This window comes from Lissotriton vulgaris, chromosome 3_1 (genome assembly GCF_964263255.1).
Source record: "Lissotriton vulgaris chromosome 3_1, aLisVul1.2, whole genome shotgun sequence".
NCBI classification, from domain to species: domain Eukaryota; kingdom Metazoa; phylum Chordata; class Amphibia; order Caudata; family Salamandridae; genus Lissotriton; species Lissotriton vulgaris.
In genome coordinates, this window is record NC_141689.1 from 555,419,814 (window position 1) to 555,444,651 (window position 24,838).

Sequence of the window (24,838 nt, forward strand, 5' to 3'; positions counted from 1 at the left end):
AAGCACAGGTCACTTTTTATTCGTGTGCAAAGCTTATGCCACCCCGAGAAGAGTTTGGCTAACTCCTGTCTGCAGAAACCTAGGGACATCCAGGGGTGTTGAGGCACTACGAATCATTTGTACCACCACTGATATGCCTATCGTTTTAGGAACAGCAAAGTATCTGGGGTGGGCTTGGTCTATTAGACGGAGGACAATCTCTTCCAATGTAACATAATTAGGGTATCAAGGGATATTTGTGCAAATGTGCAAATGTATACTAAATAATTTCTTTTATTGCTCATGTATGAACAAATGTTTTAACCCCTTCGAAGCTAATGACGAGCTGGGCTCGTCATGGCGCTTACCTGCCGTGCGCGGATGACAAGGCCAGCTCGTCATGATTTATGGTGTTTTCGGTTTTTTAGCGCAGGACGGGAAAACGCCTAGCAGCCATGTGGTTAAATAGTCTTTATAAACAAGGAAAATTTTATTATTATGTATTTTAAATGTATGTTTGTGCTTTTATGAGTATATTCCTCGAATAAAGCCTTGAAATCAAAAAAATATATTGGTGAATATTTTAATCGTGCGTGTTAGGTGGATGCCAGCTGGTATTTCTAGAGTGGCGCCCCCTTTTTATTTAATTAAATTTTAACTCAAATACCTTGTAAAACTGGAGGTTGTTCTAAGGGTAGAGGTTTTCTCACAATCTTGTTTGTTTTGTATTTTAAACCATGTGTTTTAGAGTCGCCCTTCTGGGAGCCATTTGGGATTCTCTCCACCTCACTTCACGACCACACACGTTTGATGGGGGAAAAACAGCTGAAAGGGCACCCTGAAAGCATAGTTCTGGCTTCCTATATGTGATTTAGTAGAGTGGGCACTCAGGAGGGGGTGCCAATCTACCTTTAATGCGCATTAGTATGTTCAGCCTATAGTTGTACCAGTCACAGCTCACTCACTGCACCTATTTCAATTCAAGTATGGATATCAATTTGAGGACCTAGGTAGTTTCGTACTTGTTTCCATTTAGCCCACTTATTTAATTTATATGAGACTATTGCGCTCCTACGTGTGGTGGCTGATATTTTGAAGCAGAAAGGTGGAACATTCAGCCTCCTCTACCCCTTTAATCTCCTGTCCCCAAGCTCCCGGGTCATTTGAGTTGCAATGGTCAGTATTTTAGTATGGAGGAATTAACTGTTCAAACGCATGTTTTGGTGTGTGGTGGAAATCTTGCAAATGCATACATGGCCACTTTATAATATGGGGCAACATTGCCAATAATTCCTTAGGTTCCCATATATGTGGGTATTTATGTGCTATATTATTGGTGCAACCTCATGTCATGGAATACATGAACCACTGGCATGATGTCATTTAAAGATACACCATCGTCCATCACTGCACAGTTCACTAGAACCCATCACACTGCATTTCTTGACTGCGTTGCTAAAAGTTTCGACTTCAATATATCTCACTTGGATTTTAGAAGCTGCATTTCATTTTTGTGCTTGTCCTTACAGGTGGTTCGTCCTACGATTAAAAAGGCCTGATAAAAGACCAGGCTCCCTCGGTAGTTAGATAAATCCATCATGATTTGCATACATGCGTGTTGTGTCTGAAGCAATAATCCATTGAGGCTAGAGGGAAATTGAGGATTTTTCTATCTGCCCATTGTTCCCTCTCCTCTTAATTGCATTACCACCCCAACTGGTCGGCAAATCTTTTTCATACCTGGGACCTTCCCTCTGGAATACTCTTCCATTGATTCTTAGGCAGGAAACGAATCACCTGAAATTCAGGAAAGCCCTAAAAACCTGGCTGTTTAACATCTAAAAATCCTGATTTTCTCAATGCACGGAATCATTAGCGCCGGGAAACCCTTTGTTGGGTAGCTGTAGCGCTCTAGAAATGAAATAAATAAATAAATAAATAACTACACTGTCCTATTATTCGTTCCACCAGACTTAAGCTCCCGCACGCCCCCCTTTCAATGGCGGTAACAAACAGATAATTGCTTCCAGTTGGAGTGACTAGAGACTTCTTATCGAAAGCAGCCCTTCACCCGGCAGCAAAAATTCTTCTTAGTAGATAAACAATACGCCCTCCAAACACTGTCCATTACATATGTATATATGCGCATGTATGTGTTTCTATGTGTGTTTATATACGTTTGCATCGTTAGGTGCCACCAGTTTTCTCAGTAGCATTTTCTGGACACAGTCTCCTTTCTGCCTGCAAATTTTACTGGAAGCACACATCGCATGTACCCGCGGTTCAGGGCTTTCCATCTATGTGAATGGTTAACTATAAGTTTGTAACAGTACATCATTTGTATTCCAAATGTGTGTTGCACAGTAGAACAAGCATTGCCATAGCCAATAGGCCTCGCCTTTGGGACCTTATACGTGTTTATCCATGCAACAGTTGATGTTGTTGCCCCAAGGATATTGTGCTGGATAACTAAACACTTATAAGTTCCCAAAGGCGGGACCTATTGGCCATGCCAATGCATTTTTTTTGTAGGGATGAATTTTCTCCTGGCGGCCTGAACCGCAGTGGTGAAATCTGCAAAAAACGCTAACGGGTTCCCCTGATGCGTGATCTGTCGGGCTAGTCTGAGTATCGTGTCCCAATCACAATAGTTTAGTTGCCGCGCAATAATGGGGCGAGCACACGGGCTCGCTGCTAACGAGCGTTGAGCGCACTCCACCACCAGCTGGGGAAATAGATTATCTGTGCCAAAGATCTCTTTGAGCAGCCCCTCCACAAATAGTTCCATTTTACCAACGTTGGTCGACTCCGATAGCCACATTATTCTTACGTTATTCCTTCTGGGCCTCGCTTCAAGGTCCTTGTTCTTAGCTTGGATAACTGCAAGCATCTTTTCCATGTTTAACGTTTTGTCTGAAACCATCTGCAAGTCATCTTCCCCAGTAGAGACTCGCTGCTTGATCTCACCCAGCCTGGTACCCTGCTTGTCAAGTTTTGCCGCCATATGATTCATGTGCAGGTTTAGCTCATCTATCTTTCTATCCATTGACTGCAGGCTGTGTTGCATCGCGAAGAGTGTGGATTCCAGAGAGGATGCAGTTTCCGAGGTGACCTCCACTTCAGAGTCCGAGGTCGTCTTTTACTGTGATCTGCCGGTGTTGTGCATTTCAAATGTGAGGCGTGGCTGTGTCTTGTCTGGTTTGCCCATGGCGCACAGCCCCCAGCAGAGGTGTCAGTCCTCTCCCACCCTGTACAATCAAATCACATCAGCCACATGCTGCCGGCCAGAACACACTCCCGATGTGATGCACAGGGGAGCAATATGCTACTTGCTTCTTTATATAACACTGCAACAAAATCCAAAGCTGCAGCACAACTCCCAGTTAGGGTAGCAGGCCCAGAATATTGATCCTCGAGTAGCAGGCCTCAACCACTCGCCCACACAGCGATATAGCAGCCCTAAGTTGCCGCACCTTCCCACCCAGAGGTAGCCCATTGCTGCCGCTGCTCACATGTGCTCACATCTTTTAGGCCGCCGCAGGGCAATCGAGCTTGGGTGGGTAGCCAGGTATGACAATCCGGCCTCTGGTGCCACAGAACTACCGGACGGTAGTTGGTGCTCCAGGGACTCACATAAACCGGACTCCATCTGCCCAATCTGCCACCATGCTCCGAGCGCCACGTCACACACAGGTAATGGCTGCTGAATCCCTAGGCCCTACCAGTGCCCGCATTGCTCAGCGTCACTCACTGCAACTGCAACAAGGCATCAGCAGCGATGCTGTGCCCACTGCGGATCTCTCTCCGCAAAGTGGTGTGTCTCACCGTGGGTCAGCGGCAGTCCGCTTTCAACTTGTTGCAACAAGAGACCTGTTAACGATCGGTAAGGCCTCCCTGCCTTTGCAGTTCAGTCGCATGCTACTGGTCTACAGGGGGCACGGCGTTGTCCCAGCTACACCCCGCCAGCCAATTTGCCGCTCCCAGCTCACAATGCAACCCCCAGTGGCGTGGGGGCCGCAGTTAGCAGCAGCAGTCAAATAACTCCGCGGTGGTCTGCGGCCGCCATCTTGACTTTTCCCGCAGGCTCCTCAACTCCCCAGTTTTTCGCACAACGTAAGCTCAGCAGGGCACCTGACAGCTCTGACTGGTACCAAGGCACTTGCTAGCACCGTACCTCTTCGGATGTGTCACTCTGCCTTGTCAGTATGCAGGATAATGAACGGATTGCTGACTCGGCCAGTGGAGCTGCACTAGTGTGCAGCCATCTTGCCGTGCGCCCGCTAGCGCCCCACCCTATTTTGACTAAACCACTTAATTGGAAAACCCATATTGCAAGGTGTGGAATAAAACTAGAGCAACCCACAGGGGGAATATTGCAGATGTTTAAGGCCCCCATATCGCCCTAAGTCTCCGGCCCTCCAGATCTACAACTACCAGGTATTAGGATCAGCTCTGTATGACGTTGAGCTCTGGGATATAGGGAGGTACCTTCTCTGGTTGCAGTAGAAAACAGTAATAGACTGGCCTTCCATCTAGCACACCACTGCTTCCCCTAGGGTTGGACCTGGCCATAAAAAACATCTCAGATATAGTTAGCCTAAGGCCTCTTTTGTTTTGGAGGAGGATCTGGGCAACTCTGGAATTGAGCAATTACATTCAATGGCTAGCCGATGTCTTACATCTACCAGGAGCCAGAGATCTCGCCTTGGTTAGGTATGTGAGGTTAACCCTCATACATATTGGACTCAAATGTTTGTGGGATGACCCAGATAGGCAAGTGGGATTTCTGAAGATCAGGTAAAAAGGTCTTATTGGCAATCCCAAATGGGTTTATTGCAATGCGGGTCAAATATGGGTCCTTTGATGTTGAGTTTTCTCACACTAAAAGATGATTTTGAGATAGAGCAGTTCCTGCATGCAATAGAACTCACTATTTATTGCCAGGAAGCTCTATCTTACGTTCAGATGTGGGACCCTGATGCTTGCTTCATTGAGAGCCAGTTGGGTGCAAGTGATCAACCCAAGAAATGGTCAGTACCCATTCTGCACGACACAAATTGAAACTATTGAACATGTATTATTTTTCTGCTCTGCCTACTAAAGTTCAAGAAGTAAATAGATTGCCTCGCTCTGTCGAAATCTTGGGGTCAGAGAATTTAGAGAAGCCCTAAGAATTGCAAGTACCGACACAAGGCAATGTGTGGTCTTTGCAGTCTTATGGTTTCTGATGACTATGTGGAGAATCAAGAAAAGAGCATTTTAAATTATGTTACTAAGCAATGCATTTGGCTGCTTTTTCTTAGCCCATATTGTTTTTTAGTCTCTATTGAATATATTACTATCTAATAGATTTGCAAAGTTAATCGTACTGGTTATGGCTTCTTTTATACAGAATAGTATTTATTTAATTCTTATTTCTGATGTTAACTATTGTATTGTGAAAGCTCTTATGATCTTTGATGGGAAAAATGTGCAGAATAAAGTTTGAAACAAGAAAAAAAAATCATCTTAGTTTCATGTACCGTAAACTGATGTATCCTGCTCTACTGCTTGTCACTTGATGTATCAGAAAACACATTGAGTTGCTGGACTAAAAGAACAAAGAGTTAAGATCATGAAACCTAAATTAAAATTAAAAACACCTGTAAGATAGTGTACCTCATTGTGCAGTCTTATGGACTGCTAGGTAAATTATCCATAACATGCAGCCAATGGTCGCTAAAGGGCCCATTAGCAAAGTGGCAATTGTGCAGCAGCTGTTCTAGACTTCAGCTATATGATTTAACATCACCACCCGAGGATACTCCGTTGATTTATATAAGTGTCTTGTGCAGCTCTGTAACACTAACATTATTTTGCATCGACTGCAGCCGGGACATCCTTATCTGGAATATGTGGGAGAAGCCAAAAGAGAGTGGCTAACTCATCCACACTGGCTCTACAATACCAGCATTTGCATTTGCTTGATGATGCTGACACAGTGAGGGAACGCAGCTTCAACTCAGCGCAAATAGATTGAGCTCCATTTGAATCAGATTCACCTCAAACTACATTATGACTAGCAAATTAGGTGCAGGAAAAATGGAACTATAAAGCATCTGCCTCCTTTTGAACTGGGGTTTGTAGGTCCCGACTTCTTAAGATAAAGCCATACCTCTCTGGGAGACAAACAGTAGACTTGAAGTGTAGTTTAATCCACGCATTTTAATTTTAATACATGCTATATACATTTGACACATCCCATCAGCAGCACAGGTCAGTCACGCCTAACCTCAGCAGCATCGGCCCGTGCAGGTAAGAGCGGTGGGGCCAGGTGGGGGTTCGGGAGGTGGGGTTCAGGTGGATTTCAACAGACGACCATGTGAGAAAATTAATAATTTATTTAATTTTCCCTCGTGGTCGACTGTCAAATAACCCCCAAAACAGCCAACCCCCCCAACTCCCGCCCTCCCACCGCTCTTACCTGAATATCGGCGTTTGAGTTGGAGAATATATGCTGTCTTGAGATAGACCTCTAGCACCAGTCTTTGCTGGGCACACACGTTCCCATCCAGGTAACAGATTTTACCGCCCATTGCAGACCCAGAATTTCAATATAACCATACAGATTAGAAGACCGCTCAAGTTTTGAAAAAGCCGTTTGAAAGATTGGACTCAGGGAATGGAACACATGAAGGCTGCTGCCCGAACTTTGTAATTTCTAATAAAACTGTGGATAAGGAATCTGTGAACTGGACTGCATGAGCAAGTAGAATGCAGAGATTTCATACAAAGAAGATTATTTACGTTCATTTGGTCATTATAAAGACTTTAAAATATGTCAACTGTTTCAAAACATATGAGCATTGATTACATTGTAATAGCATTAATGTCTTTGTGTCCACACTCAAATAAGTTCTGCATGCCTAGTGCCTCCCCAAGAGACTGGGACTTTGCCCACATTTAACCCCTTCCATGCGGCTGCGATTCCCCTGGTGTGCTGTAAACAACACGAACAGGGGCGGGCCGTGACGAACCCCAGCCGTCATCAGCACACGAGCACCGTAGTGAATGACGGCTGGGGTTCGTCATCAGCATGGAAGGGGTTAAGTTTAAGGTAGTGGACTTATTGATTAATAGGAATGTCTATGTATTGGCCACTAGGACAAGAGCTGGAGTAATATTGGAGGATTGTCTGTGGTATGGCTAGCTATCTTTGTAGATTTTTAGGTCGTGGCCTAGCGTACACTGTGCAGCAGTGTTTGCGCAGCCAGAGTCTTTTTCTTTTTAAAAAATGGACCTGGAAATTCCACACAGCTCGTGCGTGTTATTTCCTAGGTCCATTTTGATTGGGCTTTATGTGCGTGTATTTTTGAAAACAGAACACGCAATAGGCCATGGGCGGTTGCGTAGCTCCGCCCATGGCATATTGGTGTCTGTTACGCGCACCAAAGCCCATGTGTCTTCAATTATCGCGGCCAGATGTGGCTGCGATAATTGAAGACATATGCTGGCAGTGGCGCGTGTGCGTGCCGTCCCCGACATGTGTGCTCCGCTCGCTACCGTGCCCGTCCAGCTGCAGCCTTTGTCTGCTGCTGTGGGCCGCTCCGTTGCTCGGTCTCTGGTGCTGATGCTGCTCCTCAGCCTCTGCCCTCGAGGCTGCGTCAGCTCCTATATCTCTCCTAGCGGCAGCGAGAGGAGGGGGCTGTTGATCCGACTGCTCGATCCACTCCTGGAGCTGCGGAGAGACTTGGGCTCTACCAAGTGTCTAGGAGGAGGGGTGTCTACCTGACACTGACAGCTCCGGCTGCTGCTTCGGCGCTCCCGCTGTCGCCTCTCACAGGACTGTGCTGTTTAGAGCCCGGTGCTGTTTAGTGCAGGATGCCATTATTAGTTTCGCCAGGAAACAGAGCGATGGTTTCACTCTCTGCACAATATCAGGCACGCTGACATTATCTGCACATCCGTGCAGTACAGCTGCATGCACAGAACTGAAGCCTAATTACTCCCAGTACTGTCACCTCAGCCTGGCACTTTAGTGAAATGGAGACTTGTGTATGCGTGCACAAGCGTGTGCGTGCGAGCACCTGTGCATTTCTATATGTCTGCATGCGTGTATTTATGTTCACATGTGTCTGTGAGTGTGTGACTCTAGCTGTGTGTTTTGTGTGAGTGGGTTTATATGCTTGGTCTTGTGTCCGTGTGCATGACTTTGTCGGTGTGTACGAGTATGTGAGTGTGTGTTTGTGTGCCTCTGTGTCTATATGCCACTGTGTGTGATTCTACCGGCGTGTTTGCGTGTCTTTGTGGGCTGATACGCCTGCTCTGGTTTTAACTTATTACAAAGGTGTATGCAACGGCAATGCCATTCACTACGTGCATTTTAACGCCGCCCCTGCCCTAAATCTACAATTAGGCCACTCACAATGACCTCTACAGACCTTCGTCACTTGGTGGCTTTATCACCAACACACCCATCCCTACGAAATGTGCTTCGAGGAGGAAATCTACCCTTTGGTGGGGATCTCCGCTAGATGAGCCACTGTGCGCTCTCAGACCAATAAATCAGTGAAAGGTGAGTTACAAAAATACCCAGAAATATAATGTAACGATTTCCCTTAACCCTTTATTAATGCCCATAGCGTTCTTGCCGTTTATTAAGCACTTCTGTTGTACTATTATCCCGCCGGCTGCCCCACACATCACTCCCACCCTCTCCCCTATGCAACAGCACCTCGTCCCTCCAAATGCCCACTGCTCCCGCACCCCTACCCTGACCCTCCCTCCACACCTCACACTCTGCAGCAACAACCCCCCCATCAACCCACCCCTCTTGCTTTCTTCAAGGCCTTTCCCTCTTCGTGTGTCTTGGGTGTTTTAAGTACTTTTTCATAAATTACCCAGTGAGAGGATGTTTGCTCAGCTCAGGATTAGTGACTAGGAGGTTCCATTTTTAGTGATGACTTTCATTTGAAGTCAAGGGTCTGTTAGGGCATGTGACATCACTTAGTATTGTTAGGTATATGTCGTCCTGCAATGGCCAGCGCTGTGGGGAGAAGATGATTGGTTAGGTATTGCTATGCAGCGTTATAAATTAGCCTAATTCTCCAGTGGAAAAGGTGATTTCTCAAAGCCAAACCGCTCCCTCAGTGTTGCGCGCGGTCACCGGAACCCAGCTGGTGGTGACACTACGCAGACGCGGTGCCAAAGTTCACACACTCGATGCAAACATCAATTAATCAATAATCTATTGCGTGATTAATTGAAATGGTTACAATACTACGCATTTTTATAATTAACCAAGTAAAGTATAAGTATGGCAACATATATTTTAGGAATATGTTGTATGTTAGTTAAAATCATTGCAACAATCGTTTATGCTTCTGAATGCTAAAACAAAAAGAATTCAGTAGTCCACTCTGACCAATGAAAATCAATTTCCGACTTCATTCTCCTGTTACTACATTTTCAGAGGGGGAGGCTTTAGTTCTGTGCAATGCTGTCTGTATAGCTTTTGAAAAACAGCCTGTTAGTCGAAGGTCTACACTCAGTAAGCAGGCACACACAGCCTCTGTCTTGGCACCAGTGAATGTGTGCAGTAACGATTCTTGGCCTTAGCAGGCCCCTTTTCCTGTTAATCGCTTTGTCTTTGCGGTCGGCCACTCTCTCTCCCGGATCACAGAAAACTGTAGTTTAAACTAGGCGCTTTGGTGGTCGGATTTCTGGTTCCATAACCACCTGTGCCCACCGAAGGTGCTGCACCACATGAGAGCCAAGGCACGGCATCAGCGTTTACACACTGGCTGACACTACTTCTGGATTCAGGGCGGTGTAGCACGGTGCCTTTCATGCCAGGCTCTGTGTGACCTGAACGATCTTTAGTGCCCAGAGAGGGCAGGCGTCCTTTGTGCGCTGCTGCCAACCGCAGCCGATGAAACCTGAATAATCCATGCTTGAGCTCCGCCACAAATTAAGCAGGGAAGCTTCCAGCACGAGCAGGCTGACAGCACTGCGCAAGCGTACGTTTTACCACCTGCGAGAGACTATGTCTGTTTGCATACCCAGAGGCGCACACTGCACCAGTGCACGCGCCTCTCCTTTTATTTAAAAGCATTCCCAGCTCGAGGCGCACATGCACTCCTGTGTTGTGAGTGCCTCCCGGGGTACATGCGCTCTAACACTATGGAGTCTCAAGGCGAGAGCGGCATGTCCTGTGCCCTGCCCCAGCACAGTCTGTGTGTGTGTTTGTGCGTATGTGGTGTGAGAGTGTGTTCGTATGGGTGTGTGTATCGGCGTGTGAGAGAGCATGGGAGAGTATGTGTCTGTGTGCATACCCAGAGGTGCACAATGCACCTGTGCACGCACCTCTCCTTTTATTTACAAGGATTCCCAGCTCGAGGCGCACAACCACACACACAACCACACACACACACACACAACCACACACACCCACCCACACACACACCCACACACACACACAGCCGCACACACACACAACCACATACAACCACACACACACACACACACGCACAACCACACACACATCCACACACACAACCACACACACAACCACACACACACAACCACACACACAACCACACACACACAACCACAACCGCCACATTTCCTTGCCTATGGTCCGACCACTACCTACTTAAATGCACACTTGCCCACTCAACCACCAAGAAAGCCACCACGGTTGCAGGTGGCTTGGCTAGGAAATGGAACGCCTTAGATAAAATGGAATTTCTTCAGACATTGACTAATACTATCCCGTCCCCTAATCCTGATATCAACACACATGAAGCTAACCTTTCTGGCTGGATGTGTGCAGCAAGCGACATACACGCCCCTCTTAAGAAAGTCAAACTGGCGCCTCGTGCAGACGCCCAGAGATGGTTCTCGACTGAGCTGAAATCTAAGAAACTGGCCGTACGCCAAATTGAGCGACAATGGCGCCGGAACTAAGCTCCAGACATAAAGATCAGATTTACCACTGCCCGGAACGATTACATGAAGGCTATCCTCTCTGCCAAAGCTGCCCATTTCTCCTCACGCATTCTTAACTCTAATAACAGATCGAAAGACATATTCTCCATATTGAATGAACTGACTAACTTAGACAGTGTACGCCCCAGGACCACCCCCAGCCAAACCCTCTGTGACTCACTCAATGACTACTTCATTGAGAAAATCTTGTCCATTAAAGCCAGTATTCCGAAACTCCCCAACACGGCCGCCCTCGCTACCCTCAACAATAATCGCACTATCAGCAGCTTCCCCCCCATCACCTTAGAGACATTTCAAGAGCTCCTTGCTAAAGTCAAATCTGGTGCCCCCTCAGACAGTTGTCCCCCTCACATATTAAAATACTGCTTCTCCGCTCTCCCAGATCCTGCCTGTACCCTCCTGAATTACTCCTTATCATCTGGCCAAGTCCCCTCAGCGTTCAAGGAAGCGACAGTCGTGCCGCTTCTGAAAAAACCTGGGGCTGACCCCACATGCATGTCAAACTACCGCCCCATCTCCCTACTTCCCTATCTAGCAAAGGTGATGGAGGCACATGGAGCCAGATGTCTATCTAACTTTCTGGAGGAGTCCAACTATCTCGCGCCTCATCAGGCAGGCTTCCGGCCTGCGCACTCGACGGAAGCTGTTGTACTCACCGTACTAGACACACTTCGCAACTGCGCAGACAATAATTTCCCCCAGGCCCTGGTGCTCCTGGACCTCTCGGCCGCGTTCGACACGGTCAATCATACCATCTTGATCGACCGTGTCAGCCAGGCCATCATCCAGGGCACAGCGGCCAGCTGGCTAAGATCCTTCCTGGAGAACATATCCCAGGCCGTCCGCCTTGGCAATCTGGTTGCCCCTAAACAGGGATCTCCTCCCTGTCCCCCCACTTGTTCAACATCTACATCTTTCCCTTAATTCAGTCCCTCAGAGACAGGAAGGTGACGGTCTTCAACTACGCAGAAGACCTACAACTGCTCTTCACGATCAACAATACCGAGAGCTCAATTACCAGCTTTTAGTCTACCATGAGGTTCATTCAATCTTGGATGGACCAAAACCAATTTAAACTAAACCCTGGCAAGGCTGAGCTGGTACTCACAGGGGACAGTCCTAAGCACTGGGGCCCACATTACTGGCCTTCAGAGATGGGCTCACCGCCTTCTCCCTCACCATCGGCAAAAACACTCGGAGTCACACTAAATAGCGACCTCTCATTGAAATCACAAGTGGGTCTTGTGGTCTCCAAATGTTTTTTCCAACTCAGGAAAATAAGAAAGGTACGCCGCCTCCTTACACCAGAGGCCCTTACCCAGGTGGTGATAGCCACTGTCCTATCTCACCTGGACTACGCCAATTCTCTATACCTTGGCATGCCTCTCTACCTACTGAAGCGACTGCAGATGGTCCAGAACTACGCAGCCAGATTGATCCTAAGTCAACCCAGATGGAAACTTGCCACCCCACTACTTAGGAAATTACACTGGCTCCCCATACTCCAACGCTGCACCTTCAAAACAGCTTGCACGATCTTCAAATCTTTGCACTGCAAAAGCCCCAAATTCATAGACAACTTGATAGTCAGGCACACCCCTACCCGCAACTTACGTTCAGCTCACCTCTCACTTCTCCATACCCACTCCTTCAGACGGAAGCGCACAGGAGGCTGCAGATTTGCCACACTCGCACCTCGTCTCTGGAACTCCTTCCCCCTCAATATCTGAGCCTGCCTGGACCTCATGAAATTCAGAAGAGCACTTAAAACCTGGCTCTATAAGCAAGCTTACAACTAAGTTCCTCTCGAGCTTCGCACTCTGCCTTTTTCTACAGCGCCATGAAACCAATCGGTGTAAGTGCGCTCTACAAATCATTTTTAACATTAACATTTTTAACATTAACCACACACACACAACTACACACAACCACACAAACAACCACAACTACACACAAAACCACACATACAGCCACACACACAACCACACACACAACCACACACACAACCACACCGTCAGTGCACACTTTCACCAGGCCCAGACACCATCAGTCGTCAGTGCACGCTTTCACTGGGCACAAACACCGGCAGCCATTAGTGCACGTTTTTACCGGGCCCAAACACTACCAGCCGTCAGTGCACGCTTCCACCATGCACACACACCACCAGCCGTCAGTGCATGCTTCCACCAGGCACACACACTACCAGCCATCAGTGCACAATTTCTACAGGCACACACACCACCAGCCGTCAGTGCACACATCAATTGTTAACGCATCCACAATTAACTTTTGTAGCAATCGCAGTTTGGCGCACTTTTAAACATATTCATCTAAAGCGCAGCATGCCACCATTGCTACAAACATAAATACATATTTGTTTGGCCTACAATTTATAAACTTTTGTTGCAGTTGGTGTTGCAATATTTAGCAATGCCAATAGCTCAAACGTAATTATCCCGAGACCTATTGCATTGTATATGCTTGTTTTTTTTATTTCAGTGACTAAAGCCTGATAGCTTACAATGGACAAGTTCTTATTTAGGTCTTCTAGCTCATTTAACAAGGGAGAGTGCCACTACCAGTGCCTTGACATGGGGCATTCCATTGTTGGATATCTGCCAAGCTGCTACGTGGACATCCGTCCATACCACCACCAGGCACTACTGTTATCGATTTAGCATGCAGGTTCAGTTCTTCCTACCCACTAAACTGAAAATTAGCAACGGTAAGTAACACTTTCTTCTGATGATTAAGTCTAACCGCAGTACCCATTGTCCTCCCCGTTCTGACCGATGGACTTTTTGTACGTAATGTGGTCCCAAGCTAGTTTTTGCTCCTTCAATTCCTCCTTTGCTTGTTGCTCTGTGTCAGAGGGTGCTGTAAATTTCAATGGATAAACTGGTGTCAGTGCACGGGGTGGCCCTCATGTGGCAGCTCTGTGTCGTTACATCCAGCAGCTGTGCGGAGTCAGGCGGCACCACCTTCTGGCATGCAAGATATAGTGCAGAGTTTTCTGGTTCCAGTCTGGTGCCTGATGAGATTCAAGAAGTAAGAAATCGCTGGTCAGTTAGAGTATTCACTAGAAAGAACATTACTGAAGATAAATAACTTGCTCTTCAGCATCCTCTACGAATGAATGGCTGTTTCCAGTTTCTTGGTTGATAAATCAGGCCTATCTTTAAATGTGTTACTTTGCCATACTTCTTTCAGAGTAGTCATATTTTCACAGCTCTTTTTGTTTAATTTTTAGTGATATAAATGCTCGACTTGATGCTATATCAGAAGTGCTCCTCTCAGAGTCCAGTATTTTTGGCCAGATTCAACGTCTCATCAATAAATTGCCTGATCTTGAGAGAGGAATTTGCAGCATTTATCACAAAAAGGTAAGTAAATGTACTCTAAACATTTTGAGTATTGCTCTTAGTTTTATGAAATTGGTTTGCCAGCACATTTACATTATCTGTGAAGTCATTTCCTAGATGCATATATTTACTAACAGGCTGTTGAAGTATTCATTATGTTACGCAAGTTACTGACTATATCTGGTTCAGTGGAGAGCAGGAGAGACTGGAATTATGGGGCATATCCACAGGTGTTAATCAATAGGGGATAAGTATGTGACTAATTCATTATTATTGTTTTTTTAAACCAGCCTTCCTGTTTGTCTTGGTGTTTTGTATAGTACCTGAATGGAGCAAAAATGAGAACCAGAAACAGTTCATGGCCCTTAGACTTACTTATGTAAAACAAACACGTAAACAAATAAAACAGAGGGTACAAGAGTCCAAATCATTTGCCAGTATTTTAGTATCCTAAATAAAGCGTAAAACAACCTACTAATGAGAGAGCACTAGTTAACAAGAGTGTTAAAGAAGGAACTCCATGTAGAAGTAGGTAGAATAAGAGTTGACTCTTCTTAATTTTAGATAACAGGTTTCTTAAGCCACGGTGCTGAGCAGTGTGTTCCCTCAGATCACGATCACCAACAGCCGATCGAATCCACGGGAACACACACTCCAAGGACAACATTACATTCCAACCTAGAACATTACAATTGCGATGACATGTACAAATGCGATGACATATACAACATTCCCTAAAGTCCCATAAAACACCAGTCCACTACAACACCTCCCCCTTTATATAATAAAAATAAATAAGGAAAAGCAACAAATAAAGTTCAATAAGTAACACAATCAGCAAACCTAGCAGGTAATCTAATAGTGCGTCCACTTCTAGCAGACCTGTCCCCCATGACATTCCTTTCAACCGGAACAGCGGAATTTGAAGATGGGACAACAAAAGCACTGCCATTCACACACTGAGCAGGAGCAGCAACAACATTACCACCACTTTGATTCTGCAACCAAAAAGTCCATTCCAATTCATTAGAACAACTACTCTTTTTCCTTTTTAAAATTAACTCAGCCTGATCTTTTTGCAACTTGACTAGCTGTCTCTTATTCAACCAACCTCTACCGTTGAGGAAAACAGCTCCTTTACTAACCTTACAAACCTGAATTGGGTCATAAAAATGAGACTCACCTTTCTTAACGTTAAAGGGTTTCCTGCATAACACCCAATCACCAACAGAAATATCAACATCATCCACTGAACCTTTACCATCAAAATGCTTTTTCATCAGAGCCTGACTACGCACCACCTTCTCCAAGACATCAGAAGCCAGCACTTTCACCTCATTCTTACCGGCCAACCAAGAAGGGAGAAGTAAGGAATTAACTTTTCTACCCCTAAGTAACTCAAAGGGAGTTACTCCAGTGGTGCAATGCGGAGACACATTGTAACTCCAAACTTTCTCTTCCAAAAATGAACTGACATCCAAACCAGAAGCCACAGCAGTCTGGATCCCTTCCTTAAGAATCTTATTACCACGTTCCACCAAACCATTAGAAGCGGGGGAGTACTTAGCAACTTTCAAATGCTTAATATCCAGAGACCCCAAAAACGAACACATCCGTTCCGACACGAAATGCGTTCCGTTATCAGTAACTAAACACCTAGGAGCCCCTTCAACCAAAAACAATTTCTTCAAAAACAATATTGTATTCTCAGTATTAGGCGCGTCAACAAACATATAATACATCCATTTGGAATGATAGTCAACAGCCAGAATCAAATACCTACACACCTCAGGGAGAATTAAATAAGGCCCGGAAAAATCCAGCCCCACCTTAACCCAAGCTTGCTCAGGAAATTCAGTAGGATGAAGTGACAACTTCGGAATCTTCCAGTGCTTATCAGAAAGCAAGCACTCTTCACAACCATCAATAAGTCCTCTAACTTGAGCTTCCAACCCCGGCCACCAATAATGCTGTCTAATTTTCATACTAGTTTTGGTAACACTAAGGTGGCCTTCATGACCCATCTTAATAACTACTTCCCTCAATTTAGACGGAGGCACAAATGTATCCCCTCTAAGAACAACGTTATCCTTTACAGAAAGTTCATCCGAAACCAAAGCAAAATTCTTTAAATCCCCAGAAAGATTCCTCACCTCAGGCCAACCATTTTTACAGCAGTTCAAAACTTTAGTTAGAACTAAATCATCCAGAGAAGCCTTACTCCAGTCTTCTTAAGAAATAAGAGAACCACAACCTTCCACAGCGTTCAGCATTGCCACACATTCAACATCATCCTCCTCAAAATTCTCCTCATCATCCTTATCCATCAGCATTCTGGACAGACAATCTGCACGAAAATTCTTACTACCCTGAATATGCTTTATGTCAAAATTGAACTCCTGCAGCTTTGAAACCAACCTTGTCAACCTAGCGGACATAGAATTGGTATTTGAAACTTTGTTGAAAATGAAAGACAGAGGTTAATGGTCGGTCAAAATCTGAAATTTCCTTCCCCAGATATACATTTTAAATTTCTGCACCGCCCACACACAGGCAAGCGTCTCCCATTCTATTGTGCTATAATTTCTTTCAAAAGGCTTAAGTGCACTTGATGCGAAAGCAACAGTTTGCTCATGACCCTTTACATTTTGACTAAGAACTGCACCTAGCCCATTTAAACTAGCATCCACAGTGATAATTGAAGGACAGTCATCACGGAAAGCATGCAGAGCCTTCGCAGAAATGACTAGATCTTTTACTTTCTCAAAAACACTGTTCAATTCCTCCGACCAGATACATTTTTGACCCTTCTTAAGCAGACAGCGAGAGGTTCAACCATCTGAGCATAATTGCACACAAACCTAGCATAGTATTCAGCTTGACCAAGGAAAGAGCGTAAAGTATCTTTATCAGTAGGAGGCTTAGCATCTTTCAGAGCTCTAATAACTGAAAACTTTGGACTAATGCCTTTATCAGAAATCGTATTCCCCAAGTAATCAAGTTCATTCACACCGAACTTACATTTGTCAGCCCTGATCGTCATTTCATTGCCTTCCAAAGTGCCCAGAACTCTTTTTAAAAGAGTTAAATGCTCATCAAGGTTCTTTGTAAAAATCAGTATATCGTCCAAGTAAGCTTGGACCCCCACTATTCCCTTGAACATAGAGTCCATCAACCTCTGAAAAATACTTGCCGCCGAGGCCAACCCAAAAGGGAGTCTCAGGAACTTATACGCACCAAAAGGTGTAACAAACGTAGTGAGTTCCTGAGACTCCACACTCAAAGGAATCAGGTGGTAGACGGACTTTAAATCAATAAGGGAGAACCACCTAGCCCCCCCCCTCCCCCAAATTGGCAAAAAGTTTGTGGATCTTAGGAAGGGGGTGACAATCCACCACAATATTTTTATTCAACCCCCTCAAATCTGCGCAGAGCCTAATCACCCCAGTTTTCTTCCTCGCCACGACAATCGGGGCGACCCATTGGGAAGACTCTGTAGGATTGAATAATTTTTTGATCACAAAGGTCATTTAACATTTTCTTCAACTCCTCCCTAGCACTCAACGGTACAGGACGTACCTTATGCATGACCGGCTGAGCGTCAGGAACCAGTCTGATTTTATGACAAAAATTCTTAATGCACCCTACTTGATCTTTAAAAACTTCCTTAAAATCTTCAAGTAAGCGCTTACAGTCAATTTCCGAACTTCCCACACTCATGACCTCCAAATCCCTCACCTTAATGGGATTCTCATCCCCTGGTACCAAATATAAGCCCATTTTTGCGAGGTCTTCCACCCCACAATATTTTTCCCCTTAATTGCAACATACACTTTTGTCATAATACATCTACCAAGAATTTCAACCTTAGACAAAAAGAACCCCAACATGTCAATGTCCTTTTCTCCAAACACCTTTGGATTAATATCAGAAGGAGTTAAATGAACTTCTTTTCCCCAATTGTCATAAAAATAAGAGTCACGTAAAATTGTTATCGGGGAACCTGAATCACCCATCACTGTTGTCTGAATTCCATCAATCAATGCTTCACAAAAAGGACCCTTTATCTCCAAAAGATCTTCCTTATGATCCAGAGTTAGCAGCAAATTGTCAAAATCTTCTGAACAGGACTCAAAATTGCTGCTCACATTACTGATTTGAACTACTCTCTTTTGCGCCTTACAGAACTTTTGAAAGTGGCCAAACCTTTTGCAACTAGAACACCGCTTGTTCAAGGCAGGGCAATTAGGAAAGTTACCAATGTGAAATTTTGATCCACATCTGAAGCAAAAAGTTTGAGGCTGTCTTTGAACTGACATTGAAGGAGTAGTTGGTTTATTTTCAATGACCTTTCCACCTATAACCAGAACCCCCTCATCCATGGAATCTTCTTGCTGATAAACAACATTAACTTTAGTAGCACTAGCTTGCAAAGCTTTAGTAGAAATAGTGGACCTTTCGATGCCAAGAGCCAAGTCAACTACTTCCGAAAGAGGAGGATTTTTACAACTTAAAATCCTTTCCTGTATTTTATGTGAAGAACAATTAAAAACAAATTGGTCCCTAATCATATCATCAACTGTTGGACCAAAGTCACAAGTTATAGCTAATACTCTCAATGCAGAAATATATTCCTCTACTTTCTCCTCTTCTTTTTGTTTTCGTTAATAAAACTTATGTCGCTCCAGCATAATGTTAGATGTTTCAGAAAATTGTTTTTTAAGCCTCTCTATAGCCTCCAAATAGACATTCCAATGTCTATCCCCAGAGCCAGACTGACCAGGTGGAAGAGGAATAGGAGGTAAACTCTGAAAAGTACGCTGAACGAGCCACCCTCGTCGCCAGATGTTAAAGAAGGAACTCCACGTAGAAGTAGGTAGAATAAGAGTTGAATCTTCTTTATTTTAGATAACAGGTTTCTTAAGCCACGGTGCAGAGCAGTGTGTTCCCTCGGATCACGATCACCAACAGCCGATCGAAACCACGGGAACACACACTCAAAGGACAACATTACATTCCATCCTAGAACATTACAATTGCGATGACATGTACAAATGCGATGACATATACAACATTCCCTGAAGTCCCATAAAATACCAGTCCATTACAAAGAGATAACAATGAAAATGCAGTTAGCGAGTTTCAGAGAGAAATCAAAAACACCAGACCTGATGTATGCGAAAAAGGCTTTATTAGCGGGCTCCAGAGAGCTGTAAACTATTATGGCCGCTTGATAAGGTTGTCTGAACCTCCTTACTAATTTATCATTTTAAAATATCCTTGAATCCCTCTACATGGAATAAAATGAATTGAATTAGTGCCTTGGAATCTTCCCCTACTCTGACATGGTCGCTGGCGAGTCTGGAGGATTAGCTAGTACTACTGGCTGAAGTGCACTACTGGCCCAAAGTCAAGCAGCCATGCGCGGAGTCAGAGTGGTGTTTACCGGTAAAACCTACAGGAGGGCTGGGTGGAGCATGACGCTGTATTCTTTACGACCATCGCCTAGCATCATTGAAGATAGGGGGCTTGGCCTTTCCTTGGGGCGCGTGCATCATTGCATGACAAGTGCTGCTGCTGGAGGCACATGAAAAGGCACACACTGGATGCTCCAGATATCGTAGCGAGAGAGTTGGCCAGAGCGTAGCACTGTATGCCCTTTGTCCCTGGGCGAAAATTGTGATCAGTAGCTGTAAACTGGAACCCCAAGCGGTGCTGAGTAGAGACATTCCCTGGGAACTGCTCTTTTTCAAGTGTTCACAGTGCCGCTGCGCTACCATGGGCTGACATGTGAGGGACAGACTTGTGCGATGAGTATGCCAAGGGACTGTTCTGAATAATGCTGCTGTTGAGCAAAGAGCTTGCTGCTCAACAGAAGAAGGAAGGTGGAGAATTTGAGCACTGTAGACTTTCAGTTGAGTGCAGTGGGTTAGATTTGTGGGCCCGTTGCTGTCGTTACATTTCATTTCAGCAACCACCGGGCCTCTTCCATTAACTTGGTCTTAATCAATAATAGTCCCTGTTTCATGCCTATCTCCATGATCAACTCAGAGGTGAAAATCATCGGCCCGATTTTATTAAACCATCTTTCGGATTGGGCAGAGGAGAGCAGCTTTTTATCTGACCTACAGTATGGGTATCAGCCTGGTTGGGGTACTATCGAGCAAAATTGTAATCTTTACCTATTCATTTGCAAATATACTAAGGTTAAGAAGGGAGCAATCCATCTTTTTTTATTTTTTATTTTAGGTCATTTTTATCGCGCACGAATCATCCCCAAAGGGATCTCTCGGCGCTAGAGAAAATGACATGCGGTCTGCGAGGAGAGGCTTAAAATAGCCATGTTTTGAGCAGTTTTTTAAATTAGGGCAGGTTAGGACATTCCCGGATTTGTTCAGGGAGTCCATTCCAAAGTTTGGGGGCCAGATGGGAAAAGGAACAACCCCCCGTTTTTGTCATCCTGAATCTGAGGCAGCACAGTAGCTTCCCATTACTAGATTTGCGCTGCGTAGGTTGATACCATTTTAGTTTGTTGGTCAGATAAGCCGGACACAGACCACGCAGGGCCCTAAAGACCAAACACAACATCTTGAAGGTGGCCCGTTTCTTGACTGGAAGCCAATGTAGTTGGCGTAAAAGAGGCAAAGAGGGGGTTGGGGCTGGCTTATCAAGGGTGAGGCGGGCAGCTGTATTTTGCACGACCTGTAGTTTGGATAAAAGGTCCTCCCTGATTCCTACCAATAAAGAATTTCCATAATCAAGGCGACTGATTAACAGCGCCTGGATAAGAGTCTTTCTAGCACTAAGCGGAATCCATGAGAACATTTTTCTCAACATCCGCTTAGTCCCAAAGCAGGAGGCTGCAAGGGTCTTTACCTGTTCCTCCATTGAGAGCTGATTATCTATCTTTATCTCCAGGTTCTCCGTCCAGCTTCTCGGGGAGGGGGTCCACAGCCTTGCCAAACAAGAATATCCCGGTTTTAGCGGAATTTAGTTGTAGAAAGTTTCTCTTCATCCAATCTGCTATGTTAATCATACACCTCAAAAACTTTGCTTTCGTTTCGGCCGGATCTCTCTCTATGTGTACAACCAGCTTTGTGTCATCAGCGTAAGATATAGTTTCAAACCCACAGATCCTGATGATTGAGGCCAGTGGGGCAACATATAGATTAAATAATGTGGGACTCAATATAGAGCCCTGCTGTACACCCTTGTCCACTGCAGCTGAAGATGACACATGGCACCCTAATTGGACGGATTGAGTTATTTCGGAGAGATAACTCTGAAATCATTTAAGGGCTAAGCCTCCGACACCAATCTCTCGCATCCTGTTTAGCAGAATACTGTGAGAGATGGTGTCGAAAGCTGCCGACAGGTCCAGCAGCACCAACATAGCTGGAGAGTCCCCGTAAAGCGACGGCCTAATGGTATCCATGACTTCGAGCAAGTCGGCTTCTGTGCTATGAGATGTACGAAAACCTGACTGAGAGGGGTTCAGTTTCTTATTCTCTTCTAAATAATTAGAGAGGTGTCGATTTATTATTGTTTCCATGATTTTGGACCAACATGGGAGAAGATAAATAGGTCTATAGTTTAGTGCGTCTGTGGGGTCTGCTAGTGCCTTTTTCGTCGATACTTTCCAATTACGAGGAAAAATAGCCGTAGCTAAGGAAATATTACATCTGGCCTTACTAGACCTAAGCTCTGCATTTGACAGAGTTAATCGTTCCAAACGTTGGTCCATGATGGCTCATATGGTGTTGACCTTGCTTTAATTAATTTTCTGCAGGAGCTACATAAAGATGTCTCAGCTTGTGTTAGGTTTGGCCTTAAAGGGAAATGCACTGAGCACTTTAAATTGCTTTGTGGGGTTTTGCAAGCCTGTATCTTAGCACCATTTTTTTTTTTACATTAATCAAATAGAAAAAGCCTTGACAGACCCGAGTGTGGATGTCCCTAAAGTAGGAGGCCGTTTTATATCGGCCCTGCTTTTTGCAGATGATACAGTTTTAATTGCTTGAACAGGCAAACGATGACAAAAACTTCTTAATCTTTTTATTGGTTTTATGAATAGTCTTGACTTGATGGCAAACTTCTCAAGATCACATGTGATGACGTTTGGTCCACCCAACACAAAAACCATGAAATACTTAGTAGATGGACACCATAATCAGTCAGGTAGACAAGTTTAGATACTTAGGGGTGCAACTGAATTCCGAACTAAATTGGCATTTGCTTGTAACACAAAATATTATTTCCTTTAATACAGAAACGTTTACCATTGGCCATTTTTCCCGCTAGCTTGGGGGCACTCACATACAATCGGGCTTGGAAATCTACAGGGCCAAGTGTGTCTCTCAAGTGAGCTACTGCAGTGGAATATGCGTTATAGTTGGGTCGCTTCAATCCAAGTGGCTGAAAATAAATTCTTAAGGGGCCTCTTAGGAGTTCCACAAAGTGTACCCCATGAAAGTGTCCACGAAGAACTGGATTTGGGTTATATTGTTGACCAGCTTCGACTCTGCCCTTTAAGACTCTGGCATTAAAGTTGGACAAAAGAGGAAATCTGTTTTAACAGATTAATATTGCAGGATTGTTTAAAATTGTATAAGCCTTCTTTGATCCTGTGGTTGGCCTATTTCTCGCATAACATGTGAACCCTTAGGGAGGCCCGACCTGTTGGTTAATCCAAGTAGTAAGGGCCGCTCTGTTGTAGCGGCATTTATGGACAAGGTGGGAGCAAATCTTGAGTACTCTGCATTAATGAAACATTCGATGCTGCATGCGGTTTTAGTAAAAGCTGTCAGTAATGTAGAACCCTAATGTATTTGGAATATGACATGTCATCAACGCTGCTTGTGGACTAACTTTCGGCTGAACTTATTCGTTTCGACTAGTTTCTTTTAATGATGGTTGTTTTAAGGACTCAGACTTGCCCCTCTGGAACTGTGACAATTCCTGGATTAATGATACATTACATATTGTTATGATTTGCCCAAAATACAATAATGTACTACACAAGTTTTTTCGACAAATTTTAAAACCAATGAATTTTACTCAAGTTAGGGCGGTTTTACTGTATTTACAGTTTTTAAATTCTCACACAATTTGATTCTCTCTTGTACATTTTCTCTTAGGGGTTTTAAAGTGAGTGCGAGTATGTCAATGATAATTTTTGCTCTTTTTAATTGACTTGTCTTTTATGATTTTATTTGTAAAATCGAATAAATATTATGAGATTGAAAAATTGAGAACCTGCTGAATCTCCAGATATTGGTGGATGCACAACGTGTGATCCTTTTTTTTTAATTGCTACAATTTGAACAGGATTTATTTCACACAGCGCGCTAACAGAGACCAATTGCAGCTATACAAAAAAGCAGATCAAAAGTAAACCATACTATCATTTGAGGGGAGACGGGCCTCGAGGATTTCCTGGCTCACCATCAGATCCAGAGGGAGTGGAGGGCTCAGAGACCAACAAGGTGAACACTCTTCTTGAAATGGAGAGTCTTCTAACGATTGATGGCAAGAGTTACACCCTGTTCGGTATACTAAATAGAATGAAGGAAAGAGTCGACAAGCTTAGTGAACATCTTCACATGGCAGACTGACAAATTTCGGAGACAGAGGAACTGCACCGAATGAAACAGATTGAAAGTATTCACCTCAAAAATGAGGATTTGGAGGCACGCTCCCGAAGATGCAACCTACACATATTAGGCCTACCAGAAACAACTAACACGGACTCCATTCCACAATACATAAAAAAAAATGAACACCGTGCTTGGTCCTGAGATTTTCTCAGCATTGTTTGTTGTAGAAAGAGCGTGCCATTCTCTAGCACTTAGCTCGCCACCTGGGTGCCGCCTGGACCTGTAATAGTGAATCTTTTAGACTACAGGTATTGTGACTTTGCTGTTAGGGCATCCTGATCTTCGAGGGGTCCTCAATTTCAGTCTACCCAGACCTTAAAACCTCACTGCAGAAAATGCACCAAAAGGTAATTGACTACGCGATGTTACATCCAGCAAAACTTAAAATCACTTACAAGGGGAAATCATTATATTTTACCAAAAATAAATCCGCCGTGACCTTTTTGCATAAAGAGGCTAAAAAGAGCTCACTGAGATCTACATAGAATTGCAGGACTAGTCAAGTATGGACATAGATGTGCATTGTGCTATAAAACACTTCTTAATTAAAATGTTTATTGGTAATATGTAATAATCTTTACTGCTCTATTTGGCATCATCCGAAGGCTACAACTCACAATAGGTTGCAGTAACCTTGTTTACTATCTCTCATCTGCTTTGGCAGTGGGGGGATGTTGAATAACTCTATATCTGATGGAGACTTAGAGACAGCAGATTCCTTACCTTAGAATTATCCCCCGGTTTCAGACTGGATCTGGAAATTTTCTAGCAGTACCTTAGTGTGCGTCTTGGTCTTTTCCTTTTGTTCCGTGTCATCCGCGCCGGAAGTGATCTACGCAGTGCCTATTTAGG

At 44.5% G+C, this 24,838-nt stretch overlaps 1 protein-coding gene across 1 annotated transcript in view; it reads left to right on the forward strand.

Annotated features, from left to right (window-relative positions):
* Positions 1 to 24,838, forward strand: part of MSH3 (mutS homolog 3) — a 2,089,876-nt gene that overhangs the window by 1,261,079 nt on the left and 803,959 nt on the right. The window contains exon 13 of the mRNA XM_086960834.1: positions 14,219 to 14,351. Within this exon, the coding sequence (XP_086816960.1) occupies positions 14,219 to 14,351 (133 nt within the window). The remainder of the gene's footprint in view (positions 1 to 14,218; positions 14,352 to 24,838) is intronic.